The 15,156-nt window shown below is 51.0% G+C and overlaps 1 protein-coding gene across 4 annotated transcripts in view; it reads left to right on the top strand.

Moving 5' to 3' along the window:
- The window catches only part of Cdh23 (cadherin related 23), a 322,925-nt gene that overhangs the window by 188,986 nt on the left and 118,783 nt on the right, over positions 1–15,156 (top strand). For all 4 annotated transcript variants that reach the window (XM_042690127.1, XM_042690128.1, XM_042690124.1 and 1 more), the window contains 5 exons: positions 6,900–6,964; positions 8,483–8,720; positions 10,673–10,778; positions 11,175–11,302; positions 14,791–14,863. In XM_042690127.1, the coding sequence (XP_042546061.1) occupies positions 6,900–6,964; positions 8,483–8,720; positions 10,673–10,778; positions 11,175–11,302; positions 14,791–14,863 (610 nt within the window). The remainder of the gene's footprint in view (positions 1–6,899; positions 6,965–8,482; positions 8,721–10,672; positions 10,779–11,174; positions 11,303–14,790; positions 14,864–15,156) is intronic.

Raw genomic sequence — 15,156 nt, 5'->3', positions numbered from 1 at the left:
GAGAAAATACAGATGTGGCTATTGAGAGGACAGAGAGAAATAAAGCACCAGAAATGCTTGACAAATTTTGTGGCCTGCAGTGAATTTCTCGGAACCAAAAAAAGCAAGGGGCAGCCTTTTACCTCCTGCTCCCTGTAGTCTGCAGAGAAGTTGGGTATTCTGACTTGAGCCTGACGAATCTGGGGAAGGGCCATTCCCTCACCACAGGCATGGCTGTCACCTTGTCCTAACCTTTGGAATTTTCTCCCCATGTGTATTTATTTTTCCCCTTCTGTCAGCAGAAGAAAATTACACTTCGGCAGGCATTGTCCATCACGGAAATAAGCACTGTGGACACAATTATAAAGTCTAAATGAGGGACCTCGTTTTTGTGGTAATGCTAGCATTGGGCCATCAGAGGGAGGCCTTATAAATAAGGGCTCAGTAGTACCAGTCCTAGCTTCGTCCTCTCCCCATGTGCCCATAGCAGGGACAGGCAGTGATCAAGAAGACATGTGCTGATGGCAGGGACAGCCACTGACCTGCTCACAGGTCTTCCTGGGCTTGGAGAGACAGAGATATCCTGGGCTCCCAGGCCTCGGTACCCAGCAGTGACTGTTCTGTAGAGAAGTACCTTGCCAAAGAGCCTTACCCCGCTGCCTTCAAGCCTGTCTGCTTTGTCTTTCTTGTGACTCTCACCACTGCCATGGTCTAAGTTCTCTCTCTCTCTCTCTCTCTCTCTCTGCCTCCCTCTCTCCTCCTCCTTCTTTCTCCCTCCCTCTCTCCCTCCCTGTCTCTCTCTCTCCACCATTGTCTGGCTCCCCTGTTCCAGTGGTAGGTCATCTGCCAGTAACCATTTGTCATGCTTATGGTGATCACTTTGGTGCCTGGTCCATTAGCTGGCACACTGGAAAAGCTCAAAAAATAACTATTGAATCTGTGACTGAGTGAGAGTGGTCAGGTCTCTGTCAGGAAGGAAGATTTCAGGTATGGCAGGCATCTTCCATCTGCCCCTCTATTGCTCTATATTCTTTTCCTCCTAGGACCAATGGGTGAGTCCCTTCTCCTGCCTCCAGCTTTGGGCCAGCAGGGCTCTGTCCAAGGTCAGAGCCTTGGATGTTTTAGGAGCCCCAGCTGGCCCCATTAGCTGTCTACAAGTCCCATTAGCTGCTTGATACCCACCGTGGCATCTGCTGATGGCAGCAGCTCCACATGAGGAAGGTCATGCTGGCCTCCTCTGTGCCAGCTCATAGTGAGAATCATACATTTTACTCAGTTTGGTCAAAATTGTGAGTCTTGTCAGATGCTGATGGCTTACCCTATAATCCAAGCTACTCAGGAGGCTGGAATCTGAAGATTAAGGTTCAAAGCCAGTTCAGGCAGGAAGGGCCTACCAGGCTCTTACCTCCAATTAACCAGCAAAAAGCCCTAAGCAGAGCTGTAGCTCAAGTGGTAGAGTGCCAGCCTCAAGTGAAAAAGCCAAGAGCTTGAGGCCCTGAGTTCAAGCCTCAGGACTGGCACACCAAAAAGAAAAGGTTGTGAGGACACACAAATAAGTTGGACAGACTCCTTCTTCAGCAGGAGGGAAGTGGGGAACAAACAGCAGTCCTCAGGAACCCCAACTGTGCTGAGTGTTCTGCAGGAGGTGTGGCCAGGAACTCTTAGGTCATGACCAGTGGACAGTCAAGGAGCCACTTAAGGCAGAGGATGTTCAGGGTTGTAGTCAGAGTTTGGACATGGATGGGTAACCAGCAGTGAGAGAGCAGGTTAAAGAGCATCCAAGAAGAAGTGGATACAAGAAAACAATGGCCTAGCCAGGCACCAGTGTCTCACACCTGAAATCCTAGCTACTCAGGAGGCTGAGATCTGAGGATCATGGTTCAAAGCCAGCCCGGGCAGGAAAGTCGATGAGACTCTTATCTCCAATAAACTGAAAGTGGTGCTGTGGCTCAAGTGGTAGAGCTAGCTTTGAGCTGAAGAGCTAAGGGATAGCACTCAGGCCCAGAGTTTAAGCCCCATGACCGACAAAAAAAAAAAGAAAAGAATACAAAGGCCTGGGGTTGGAGCTGTGGCCCAGTTGGTAGAACACTAGCCAGTGAATGAAAGAAAGCATCAGATACCTAGTTCAAGTTCAAGTCTTGAACGAAAAGAAAAAAGAATACAAAGGCTTGACACCAGGGTCTAAATCTGGAATTAATCCAGCAGGAATGTGGGTTTTTTTTCAGGGATGGGGAGTTTTTGTTTTTAGTTTGTATTAGTTCAAGCAGAGCTTGAACTTAGGGCCTTTCTGATCCTGCTCTCTTGCCCCTCCTCCAGTCCAACATTTTACTGATTAATTAGAAATGGAATTTCAAGACTTTTCTGCCCAAACTGGCTTCTAACCTTGATCCTCTAGCTCTCAGCCTCCTAAATAGGTACGGATTGATTCCAGGTTTGAGCCAGCAGTGCCTGGCTGCCATTTTCGAGCAGAGGACAACAATCACATTCGCCATTGGTTTTGATTTCTTGTCCCTGAGCCTCTTAGAAGAGCTTTTGATGACTGGTGAAGAGCAGAGTCTGAGGCAGACAGGGTAGAATGGTGGCAGACATATGCTCCGGGGACAGGAGCCTGAGCACAGTTGAGATGCTTGCCTGGAACCCTGATTCGGCATTTCGTAAGAGTCGTCAATTTCAATGCAAACCACCCAGCATGGCCAACTGGGCATCCCTTCCTTCATCTGCCCGGCCAAGAGACTCCAGGAGCCCCTGAAGGGACCGGGAGCTCATTACCCATGCATGGTTGGTGGCATGAAGAAGGTATTTGTTCTGTAGTCACAAGCCCTTGACAACTCATGTTTACCTATCTTGTGTGGGCCTCTATCACTCAGTGTGGCTGTGGGGCTTTTGAGTGGCTGCTGTGAGCAAGTTTGGGGGAAAAATGTTTGCAAGTTGTCATAATAAGCAGGGAGTCTGGGCACTGCTGCCAGGATGGGCAGGGTGGTGGGTGGGCAGTGGAGTGGCCAGGTGGACCATACGTGCGGTATTTGCTCTGAGTACTTATCTGCCATGCAGATGTGGGTGCAAATGCAGATGTGGAGGGTGTATTTAGTGCCTAGCCACTCCCTTTACTAGCTTTGAGTTCTCAACCTAGCCTCAGGGACTCCCAGAGGAGCTAAGGGAATATTGAACGTGTACAGGGTAGACTCTAGTCCCAGCTTGAGTGGGGGAGGGGGCTAAGGAAGGGGGTGAGCCAGGCAAGAGAGGGGACCAGGATCCACAGAAGTGAGCAGTATGGTCAGAGTTGTCCTGGGCATAGAAGTGTATGATCCAAGTCTGGGCCCAGGGTGAGCCTGGAGATAACCACAGAGTTTGAGAAGGCATGAACAGGGGGAGGAACTGTCTTTGAGGGCAGATTTGGTGCCTCATCTTCTGCTCAGCCTGCCCAGCTCAGCCCTGGCTGTCAGCACCTGCTGCCCACCCCCATGCAGAGCACGAAGGCAGCTTAACTGGCCCTCCTCTGCTTCGTGCACTTGAGAAATGAAAGCTCCCCGGCTCCTTGTTACCAGGTATACATATTTCATGTGGTCATTAGCTGGTGGCACTTAAGGACTCACAAATCTTCCCTGAGTGGGCAGTGAGAAGCCCCCAGGGACAGGGCTTGCTGTGGGGCCTTCCCTGTGCTCGGCCAACCTGGAGAAGGGAGGGCAGGCATGGGGGGGGGGGGGGCTGGCAGGAGGAGGGGGGAAGGGGAAAAGCCAGCATCTGCTCTAAAACAGTCTCCCAAGGCTTGACACCCGGATCATGGGGGCCTGGGTCTCAGCTCCCTTGAGCCCCAGAATAAGGGGACTGCTGGGCACCCTCAGGAGTCCTTCCTGCCCTGACAGTCTGAGCACAGTTCTGTGGGAGGCCAACTATGAAGGGCAGGAACCCTTGTGTTTGGCTAGCTCTCCACCTTTGGCTTGTCCCCTCCTTCAGAATCTGCTCTTCCTTACTTTTTATCACTTCATTTTCCCTTTCCACAAACCCTTCTTTCTAGATTTTGCTCATTCCTTTCTTTTTCAGGGATTGAGGGAGCGCATACTATGTGCCAGGCATTGTCTCTGCCCAGCAGCATCCCAACAGGTGGCCACTCAGCCCTTGAGCTTCCCCAGCCCTTCCTTTTGACAGAGAAGGGCACAGAGGCCTGAGGACCTGCTTTTGCTCACACAATGGCCTGGCTGGTGACAATGGCCTGGAACTGGGATCTGTACCTAAAACTGGCTCTGCACCATGGAAGCACAATATGGTAGCTATGAGCTCTTCCTCATGGTTATCATGAGTCATGGTTATTATGTCCTAATGCTATGTGTGCTCTGTCTGTAGAACCCACACCCGGTGTTCTTTCCCCCTTCCTGTATGACCCTGGATGGGAAGAAGGAAAGGTCATGGGCAGGACCTTTGGTCTCCCCTCCTCTGGAATACCCAGGCTCCTCACCATGGTTTTGAGGCCAAGCACCATGATAGGCAGCCAAGGATCAAATCAGCTCTGATCCCTTTCTAGTTGTGGTCCCTCACTAATTCAGTTTCCCTGTCTGTAAGTGGGAGGTGGTCAACATAACTGATCCTCCTTCCTCCATCCTTCCTTCAGTTTCCCTGTCTGTAAGTGGGAGGTGGTCAACATAACTGATCCTCCTTCCTGGGGTTGGGGTAAGGATGGAGAGATAATATGTGCACAGTGCTCAAATGACAAAGTGTAGTTGTAAGGAGGGTATCTGAGTCAGGGGAGGCCCGCCAGGGGGCTAGCAGTGGGCTGCATCAATCCCACTTATCCAACCTGCCCCCAGTAAGCCAGGATAACTGAGCCTGGCCAGGCTGGGGTGAGGATGGAAGAGGCATTTACAGGAGGCAGAGCTCCTGGAAATGGCACCTTTATGAATAGCCACATTTTCTGGTTAACTAAGGTCTTAATTCTTTGAGTATAAACATATTTTTCATTTCATTCATTTGGGATAGAGAGATATTATTCACAGGTCTGCCTTCCAGAACTGAATATACTGAACACGAATTAACTTTCTCATGAAAATTCAGGTTTATTATAAAGAACATAGAATTTAATAGATTTCATAGGATCTAGGAGCTTGCTTTGAAGGGGACCTCAGAAAATACCAAGTAGAAGAAAGGTATTAAAATATATTTTTAGCCATGGAGCCTTTGTTACCATCTTTCAGAGAAGACTTGAGTGTAAAGTGGACAGAAGTGACCCCAAGGGCAGTACGGGGCCTCTCTCGCAGCTCCAGGACAGGGGCCTAGGTCTGGAACACATGTCTACCTAGAGCAGTGCCAGGGGTGAAGTATGTGTGTAATGTGCATAATGTGACAAGACAGAAGTGGGGAGGGAGGAAAAAAGAAAGGAATAGAGGAAGGGAGAGAAAAAGAAGGAGGGAAGAAGGGAAACGGGAGGGAGGGAGGGAGCAAGAGAAGGAAAGAAGGAAGTGTCCTTTAGACTACAGTGTGGACTATAGCCATGTTAAGGATGAAAAAGAAGCCGGAAGTCCCAGCCACAAAAGCCAACCCTCCAGAGCCATCACCATCACCTAGGGGAAAGGGGAAATAGGGAGGGTCTTAAAGGCATAATATCAGATAGGGATGGGGGAGTCCCCCCCCCAATTCACCACCCAGAGCGGCAGCAGGATCCTGAGGCTTCATGGGTCCCAGGTCTACTTTGTGATGTACAGGAAGTTGGCGGTGTCTTGTATTCCTGGTCACATGGGTGCTGGTGGGGCTGAGACTAGAAAGCTCCCAGCACACTGACAGGGTAAAAGGCATGATGGCAGTGCCCACTGCCCAGGTCTCCACCCTGCTGTGTCACCTGCAGAAGTGGCTTCTCTTCCCAAGCCACAAAGCCACTCAGCTTTGGTCTAGCCTGGGCAGACTCCCAAACCAGTCTGCAGGTGGGAAGGGACATTAGACTCAGGACCCTAAGCCATCAGGGTTCAGCTCTATTCCTTCCCAGCTCCTCTGGGTGCAGCTCTGTCCTTCCCAAACCCCTAGCAATTTCTAGTCACCTCACCCCAGCTCCACTCACTAGAAGAAAGTTCTATCCCCAGCAACAGTAAGGACAGACAATCCCAGGGAGGGCTATGCTGATCCAGTAGTGGTCTCTCCTGGGCCAGGCCCTGGGCTGGGAGCAGAGTTAGGCAGTTGGAACTTACCCTGCCTGGGCCAGTGAGAAGAGGCCCTGGAGAAGATGTATGGAGACAAGCCTGGAAGTTTGGCAGTTGCCAGGCAGGTAAAGGGCTCTGTCATGCAGTAGATTATTCCTGGGGTCAAAGGCAGAACCAGAAATCTGCCTCCACACCTTTGTTGTATGTGAGATTATTCCTGGGGTCAAAGGCAGAACCAGAAATCTGCCTCCACATCTTTGTTGTATGTGACACTGCACATATATAGGCCACAACACAGACACAGGTTCAGAGTTCTGCCCCAGGCCTCCTGAGAATCTGCAGAGAATGAAGGCACCAAGCCTAGCCTGAGGCAGAAGGGCAGAGCCACACAGGTGGGGGGGTCCTTGAAGACACAGCCTCTAGAAGCGTGCTCACCAGTATAACATAAGCACCAGATTGTGCATCTTGGCTCTAGAAAATCCATCTGGGCCACAGAGAAAATTAGGTTGCTTGGAGCCCCTTTCTCAATAAGATAGGAGCCTTGGCTGGTCCAGCAGCAACCACTTATGTTTTATGTTTATGTTGCATGTGTGTGATCCCATCCTGGGGCTTGAACTCAGAACCTGGGTACTATCCCTGAACTTTTGTGCTCTATCCCTGAGCTTTTACACTTGACCACCTGAGCCACAGCTCCACTTCTGCCTGGAGATAAGAATCTCACAGACTGTCTTTGAACCGTGACCCTCAGATCTCAGCTTCTTGAGTAACCAGGAACAACTTCTTCTTCTCACCCCACAGGCAACAGACAATGACGTGGGCATCTTTGGGGAAGTCAACTATTTCTTCAGTGATGACCCTGACAGGTAAGCTGCTACCCTGGCCCCTCTGATTGGTCAAGCCCCTAAGCCCTCTAGGATGTGGTTTCTGTGACCCTCAAAGGTCAGCCTGTAGCTTTGGGACTGAAGAAGATTGTGGTCTGTGACTATGTGTCTGTGGTTGTACACAACACAACCCCTGCCACTACCAGCAGCTGCAGCTGACGTGTTACAGGCATCGTCCTTACAACTGAAGGCTAGAAGAACTCAATTACCATTTTCACTCTACTGCAGGTCAGAGAGGCTAATGCATGTGCCCAAATTCACACAGCTGGTAGATGCCAGGGCTGGGCCTCTGTGCATGGTCTTTACCCTAGGCCACAGCTTCCAGCAGACAGAAAGGAGCTTGCCTGCCTGCCTGCCTGCCTGCCTTCCTTTCTTCCTTCCTTCCTGTCCCTCTGCTAGTACTGGGGATTGAACTCAGGGTTTCACAATGTTGCTTTTTCACTCAAGTCTGGTGTTCTACAACTTGAGCCACATCTCCACTTCTGGCTTTTTACCGGTTGATTAGAAATACAAGTCTCACAGATTTGTTTGTCTGGGCTGGCTTCAAACCGTGATTCTCAGATCTCAGCCTCCTTAATAGCTAGGATGACAGGTATGAGCCACTAGCACCTAAGAGGGGAGCCTTTATAAGCAACAGTCAATAAGTGAGATACTTCCCTCACCACCTGACCTGTGCCACCTTGCCAATCGACATGGTCCTGGAATAGCTCTGGGCCATCTTTTATCCTTGTCTAAAGATAATTGGAGCCAAGGGGACACCATCTTGTTTTAACATGATCAAAGCCTTGAATTGAGAGGGCAGATCTGTTGCTAAAGACAAAGAGTTTGATGAATTTGGAAGCCCAACAGAAAGAGAACATTAGTGGCTGTCAGCTCCAATTGCTGGCTCTGACTATCTGTGTGAATGATCAAGAAGAGCCTGAGACATCTAGCTGTGTCACCGGCATCTCTAGCTACTCTGAGGCAGAGGCCTCTGCAGATGAGAAATAAAAAACAAAACGTATGCATGGGCTGAGTGCATGGAGCAGCCGGGTCCTGGCAACCTATATTCATGGAGCCTGGGCCTGACTTCAGGATTTCTCAACATTTCTCCTGGAACTTGCACTGTACTTAAGCTGGGACCTTCCAGGCTTGGTTGGCTGGTAGCTGTCACACGGGCAGAGCACATGCATGCCCACTGATGGCCTCTGGAGGGGACATCAGAGGAAGCCACTGCTGCCCCCACAGGACACGAGCCAGTCTCTTTGCTGAGAGGACCTTCCCCTTATGGGACATTCTGCTGCCTTTTTAGACCATTTTGATGCAGCAGAACTCTCGAAGGTGGCAGAAATTGTGCCCTGTGGCTCTCCAACATCTACACATTCTCCAGTTCTTGAAAGGTCCTGCTCTCAGCAGCAAGGTCCTTCCACCCCAGGTTCCTCCCTGAAGTGTTTACAGTGTTCATCCCCTAACCCACTTGAACGGGGTATCTTTTCTCTCCCTCCTTCCTACCTGATGCAGGTTCTCCCTGGACAAGGACACGGGGCTGATCATGCTGATTGCTCGGCTGGACTATGAACTCATCCAGCGCTTCACCTTGACCGTCATTGCTCGGGATGGGGGTGGTGAGGAGACAACGGGCAGGGTCAGGATCAACGTGCTAGATGTCAATGACAATGTGCCCACCTTCCAGAAGGATGCCTACGTGGGTGCCCTGAGGGAGAATGAGCCCTCTGTCACGCAGCTGGTGCGGCTCCGGGTAAGGTCCCGGGGGCGGGGGGGCGGGGGGGGAGGCTTGTAACCATTCCATTTATCCTCACTCCACTCATTCTGCCTGACTACCTTAGGAAGGGAGAAAGGTATTCACCTCCCATCCACAAGGGCGGGGTGGGGGGTGGGGTGGGGGGAGAAGTCACATTCTTGACCTGTATGGCACCTTTTCTGAGCAGCACCTTCTATCCCCAGCAACTGTGTTCATAGTGTCTGGCTCAGCTAGTCACCACTGAGTACAGAGAAGCCCCATCTCCCATTGAGTGGGCAGCAGTTCTTTGTGCAAGGCCCCCAATGCTTCATTTTATAGAAAAGGAGGCAGGAGGGGAAGGACAGGCCCTGGAAGATGCTGTGCAACAATAGAGAGGCAGAGCCAGCTCTGGAACAGAGGCTCTTGTCTACCAGTGTCCTCCTGCAGAGTACCAGCCACATCCTCCAGACCCCTGTCCTAAGCTGCCCACCCAGGGCTTCCTTCAGAGCATCTTTCTGAAGGCAAGAGCAGAGGGATATGAGTAGCAGTAAACAGAGAGAAGAGAGTCATGTGCCACTCAGCATGGCCACAGTTTCCCATTGGACCCCATTGCTCTCTCCTCCCCACTGGACTCCAGATACACCAGAGACTGGGAAATGCTGGAGACTTCTAGGCCCAGGGACAATCTGGAAAGTAGCTATTTATTCAGGCATTCAAGGAAAGGAAAGCTTCCCCTCCAAGTGCCTTCTTCTTTTTGCTTTGATATAACACACATTTATTAAATACCTACTGTATGCCATGTACTACACTGGATTCTAGTATGCTGCTGAAAATAAGAAACACAATTGTAATGTTTTCCATGGGGCTGATGGTCTAAGAAAAGTAGGCAACAACTGAATAAGAAATTATAGGAGGTACAAGAGGACTGATGGGACATATAGCACTCCAGTCTGTAATCTATTGCTGTGATAAAACACCTTAGACTGTGGGGTTTTTTTTTTTTTTGTCCAGTCATGGGGCCTAAACTCTGGGCCTGGGCACTGTCCCTCAGCTCTTCAGCTCAAGGCTAGCACTCTACCACTTGAGCCACAGCACCACTTCTGGCTTTTTTTTTCCTGCTTATGTGGTGCTGAGGAATCAAACCCAGGGCCTCATGCATGCAAGGCAAGTGCTCTACCACTGAGCCATCTTCCCAGCCCTATACTGTATATTTTATAAACAAAAGAGGTTTGTGTAGAACTCAGTTTTGGAGGCTGAAGGCTTAAGATTTGGTGTTCCCATTAATTTGGCCTCTGGTGAGGGCCTTGTTAACTGTATCACAGCATGGCAGGTAGCCTCAGGATGGGAAGCATGTGTGAGAAGAGATTACATGGAAACCAGATAGAAAACCAGAGAGATTCAGGGCTAGACTTGCTTATTTAATAGCAAATCACCAGAAGTAACTCAAGTTCTTCCAGAGCTACATTAATCCATTCTAGTCATAGAGCTCCCAATGACCTAACCATCTCCCAATAGGCCCCACCCCTTAAAGATTCTACCTCCTCTTAATACTGCCACATCAAGGACTGAACCAGCAGCACCTGGACCCTTGGGGTACAAACTGTACCCAAATCATTGTCTGTCTTACCTTGGTCTAGAGGTCAGGAGATGTATCAGTGGGCTGGGATGTTGGAGCTAGGACAGAAGGAGGGGTAGAGCCTGGTACCTCTTTCCAGCCCCTGGGCTACCCTCTTAATTCTCCAGGCTACCACCATACCCAGAACATGGAGAAGAGTAGGGTATTTTCCAAGAGCTAGAGGGTGGGTTCCAGCTGAGGGACAAGGGGGAGGTCCTTGAAGTCCTGAGCCAGGATGTGACATGAGCTGGGTCACCCAAAGAAGGCACTTGCTCGCTCTTCCCACCCATCCTCCTTTGTCTGGTTTCCAGCCTTCTGTAGACTCCTGGGGCCTTACCTGTTCTCCTCCTTCCAGGCCACAGATGAAGACTCCCCTCCCAACAACCAGATTACCTATAGCATTGTCAATGCCTCTGCCTTTGGCAGCTACTTTGACATCAGCGTGTACGAGGGCTATGGAGGTGAGTGGCATGGCACTGAGCACCTAGCTGGGAAGATGGCTGGTTAGTGGGTTTCTTGCACTCTCAGCCTTCTCTAGAGGGGGAAAGTCATCTTCTGCCTCCCAGTGCCGCTGGTACTCAGGGAGCTGACACCCTCCTGGAGCAGCATGTAGGAGAAAGGAGTCCTCAAACTGCCTGGGGAGATCTGTGGTGGAGTCTTAGCGGCTGAGTCTCCTGCCACAGCCCCATGCTCCCCTCTCAGCCTTTCCAGCCATGGCCTGGCCCACTCTGAGCTTGGTGTTTTCATCTATGAAGTAGTGCTTACCCATATATTCTCAGCCTGAGGGGGAACTGTGGCTTCTGGGACAGCTGAAGTCTGCTTACAGGGGGCCTAGATTCCCACTCCTGTCATTTCAGTGATCAGTGTGAGCCGTCCCCTGGATTATGAACAGATTCCCAATGGGCTGATATACTTGACAGTCATGGCCGAGGATGCCGGCAACCCCCCTCTCAACAGCACCGTCCCAGTCATCATTGAGGTGTTTGTAAGTATCAGCGGCCCTGCCCCAACCCCATGGTATAGGGCCATGTCCCCTACATCTTTGCCTGTCTCCACAGCTTAGAAGGTCCCAAGGTCTGCTTCCAGCATACCTCTCCATTGCTGTAGCCACTTGTCAGTATGACTGACCAGGGAGGCCTGGAAGCTCAGGGGCACTGACTCTGCTCTGACTCCATGTAGGGGAGCTTCAGGACAGACTTTGAGGGAGGAGGAGCTGAGAACAGCAAGAAGGAAATGGAGTGACAGCAAGGAGGAAATGGAGTAGGGTTCTTTCATTGATGGCCAAGTACTTCAAAGCCTTCAGGGATACCGGGAAGGTCACCCCTTCCCCATCCCCCTCTCTTCTATTTCTAGTCTCTCCTCTGTCCCTCTGCTTTTCTCTTATCTCTTCCCACCCCTTTAAAGACCTAAAGGGACTGGAAAGCAAAGCATGGCTTGTCTGACATGAATGTCAAGCACACCTTAGTGTGTCCCTGTCTAAAATTATCAGTCCCTCAATCCATCTCCACGGCTGGCTCATTTTCCCCCCATGCAGCTCCCCTAACCATCCTGGGGATGCAGAGCAAGCTGGACAGTAATGCTCATGGGCCTCTCCCCCCTGAGGCCCTCACATACCTGATCAAGCACAAGCACACCCCTCCTCCCACTCCCCCCACACATCTAAAGGAAGAGTGAGCACGTCGTCAACGGAAGTCAGTGCATTATCAGCTCCCAAGGATTAAATCAGATATCAGCTAGGAGATACACAGAGATTTGACATAAGCTTAGTAAAGTCTGGCCCAGAGCCAGCTTGCTGGGTGGTCTTTCCTGTCACTGCCAGCTTCATCAAGCATGGACCAAAGCCCCGGTGCCACCTCCCACTTGGGAAGCTTCTAGCCCAGGTAGGAGGCCCTCCTTACATCCCTACTAATGTGGAGCTTGGGTAATGGGAAAAGGAGGCAATGCCTGGGGGAGCCTTCCAGGTGGGTTTTGGGAGTGGGGAGGGGGAATAAACTTCAGGGTGGCAGGGAGGCCAAGGCTAGGCACATGCAGGGACAGAGGGAGGTGCAGACTCAGGGCCCTGCTTCTAGAGCCCTTGCTTAGGACCACAACAGGAAGTGACTTCACAGGAAGAGACTCTCCGCCAAATACTCTGTCTTAAACCCACCACCTCTTGCCTTAGTCCACAGAGCCTGAAGTCATTCCCTGCATATAATGGTGTCCTGGTGTTCTCCACCTAGTGGCCTGACCCTGACTGCGGATCTCAACCTGACTTTGGTTTCACTTGGCAAGCCAGGTGCACCCTGGGATGAGCCTTATTTGCACGTATCTGCTCCCCCTCTGGTGCTGCCAGAGGGGTCCACAGGGTTTTGGTGCTTGCCTCTTGTCTACCCCAGCCCCCTGGCAGTGGGAGGGACTGGCAACAAAGACAGGCACATCTATTCTGTCTTGGTCTTCAGAGCAGGGCTTTTTACACAGCACAGTCACTCGTGTCTAAGGACCACACTTGAAAAGGTCACCGCCTTCGGGCTGATTTTGCATGTGGGTGGTTTTTAAGTAGCTGTCACTCCACTAAGCTGCCTCCTCCCTTCACCAAAAAGGATTTTTTCTCGATTGAAAAGAAAAAAAGAAAAGGAAAGGAAAACCCAGCTGGGCACGATGGAGTAGCTGGCCAGGGGTGGGGAGAGACGGATCAGAGCCTTGGGGCTCAGAGGAGGAGCAGGTGAGAAGGGCCAGGTGATTCCTTTTCATCCACTGCTTGTTGGTTTTTAATAAAGAAGTCAAACTCGGTTTGTAGATTTCCCATTAGGGGACAATAAGCTTTTTATAGTGGGAGCTGTTGAATTAGAACTAATAGCGAACAGAGCTCCAGGATCCGGAGAAATATCGCTAATAAGTTTCTGCCTCGCGCTCCGTCACTGACATTCTCAGCGGCGTTTCGTGCAGTGAAGCAGAAGCTCTGCATGAGTGTGTGTGGACCTACACTTGTGCCCTCACAGAGGTAAGGGAGAGGTCTCACTGTACCAGTGCAGGCATCAGATAACCAGGGAGGCCTGAGGCCACCAAGTTCCCTAGCAAGAGGGACCGGTTAGCATGAGCCAGCAAGGGGGTCAGTTTGGGGATTATGGGAGCAGAGCAGGCTGGGGTGCTCTAAGGTCCTGAGGTGTGGCAGACCAGGTGGCATGGCCTTATCTCTCCTGTGTTCATAGCTAGACATGAGGACAGTAAGAGGGAGGATCCTAGCTGGGAGATGGTGGTTCACACTTGTAATCCTAGCTACTCAGGTGACTGAGATCTGAGGATTGAGGTTCAAAGCCAACCCCGGGCAGGAAAGTCCATGAGACTCTTACCTCCAATGAACTACAAAAAGCTGGGAGTGGAGGGGTGGCTCAAGTGGTAGAGCACTAACATTGAGCACAACAGCTTAGGGAAAGTGTCCAGGCCCTGAGTTCAAGCCCCAGGACCAGCAAATAAAATTTAAATAAATTAATAAAAATTAATAAAGGAAAAAAGGATCCTTCCCCTCAAAGGTTGAATAGAGCCGGACCTAAGATTGTTATGGCAAGGGTTGGGGTGGGGGAACTCACCCAGTGCCCGAGGTCTGTCTGCACACTGCTCTTAGGGCACAGGGTGAGTGGGGGTGGCTCAGAGCCAAGTTACCCAAGAGTGAGCAGGAAGAATTTTTGACTAGTGATTGCAAAAGCTGTGGTTAGGAGAAGAGTCTCAGACACAGGGGAGCTGCTCTGAAGGATAAGGTGAGGGAGGGACTATATATAAGGTAAGAGAGAGACTATACCTGCTGCTGATTCCCCCAAGACAGCCCCACCCTCCCTCTTGCCTGGATCAGCACCTCAGCCAAGTGCCTGCTGGCCTGGTGCAGACTGGGCCACAGGAGAGAACACTCCAAAGATTGGCAGTGCCAGGCTGTGTGTGTGTGTGTGTGTGTGTGTGTGTGTGTGTGTGTGTGTGTGTGTGTGTGTGTAGCTGTAGGTATATATAGGAGGGTCTGCATGTCTCCACTTGTAGCCAGCCCACGGCAGGTATCCCAGCTCTGAAAATGATCTGTCCTGCCACTGCATACTTCAGTATCTTTTAGGGTTATGTGATTTTTTTCTTCCTTCCTTCTTGTGGGCCTCCTAGAATCTTCCTCCATCTTAGCTGAACTAGAAGGGAAGATGAAGGAGACAGCTCCTGCCTGGGGCAGATGTGCTGAGGGAAAGAAGACTGGGTGGGGACCAGGAACACTGGGAGTTGTAGGCAAGCCGACTCCATCTTTACTCACTATCTCTTGGTCCCATAGCATTGCACAGGCTTTCTTGAGTCCTGTCTTACCCTGAACATATCCCACCCAAGAGACAGCTGACTCTCATGACGCTATGCCAGAACTCCCCAGGCCCAGTGGGCACAGCCTGCCCCACAGCACCTGCTCTGGACAGCTGGACAGCCTGGCTGACCCCTGGCACCTGTAACCCATCTGCTTTTTTTTTTTTCCAGGATGAGAATGACAATCCTCCCACCTTCAGCAAGCCTGCCTACTTTGTCTCAGTGGTGGAGAACATCATGGCAGGTATGCCAGGGCAGGGGGTAGAGGGCCTGAAGGTGGGCAGCCAGCAGGTGCAGGCACCTGCCATGTGTAGACTCCAACAGAGAAGGCCTAAGGCCTTCTCTGTCTCCTAGGCAGAGCATCTTTCTACAAGTCAGGAGCAGTTTTGGAGACATCTAGTTACAAGCCAGAGCACTAGGAGTCAACACCCCACTGGGCACTAGGTCCCTGCCCTCCTGTAGCTAGTCTAGTGGGAAGAGAATAATGATCCACATTTCATTAAGCAATCCAGATAAAAGACTCTAGAGCACAAAGAG

This window comes from Dipodomys spectabilis, unplaced genomic scaffold (assembly GCF_019054845.1).
Source record: "Dipodomys spectabilis isolate Male_0828 unplaced genomic scaffold, ASM1905484v1 ptg000136l, whole genome shotgun sequence".
In the NCBI taxonomy this organism is placed as follows: domain Eukaryota; kingdom Metazoa; phylum Chordata; class Mammalia; order Rodentia; family Heteromyidae; genus Dipodomys; species Dipodomys spectabilis.
This window is presented reverse-complemented; position numbering and strand designations above follow the sequence as displayed.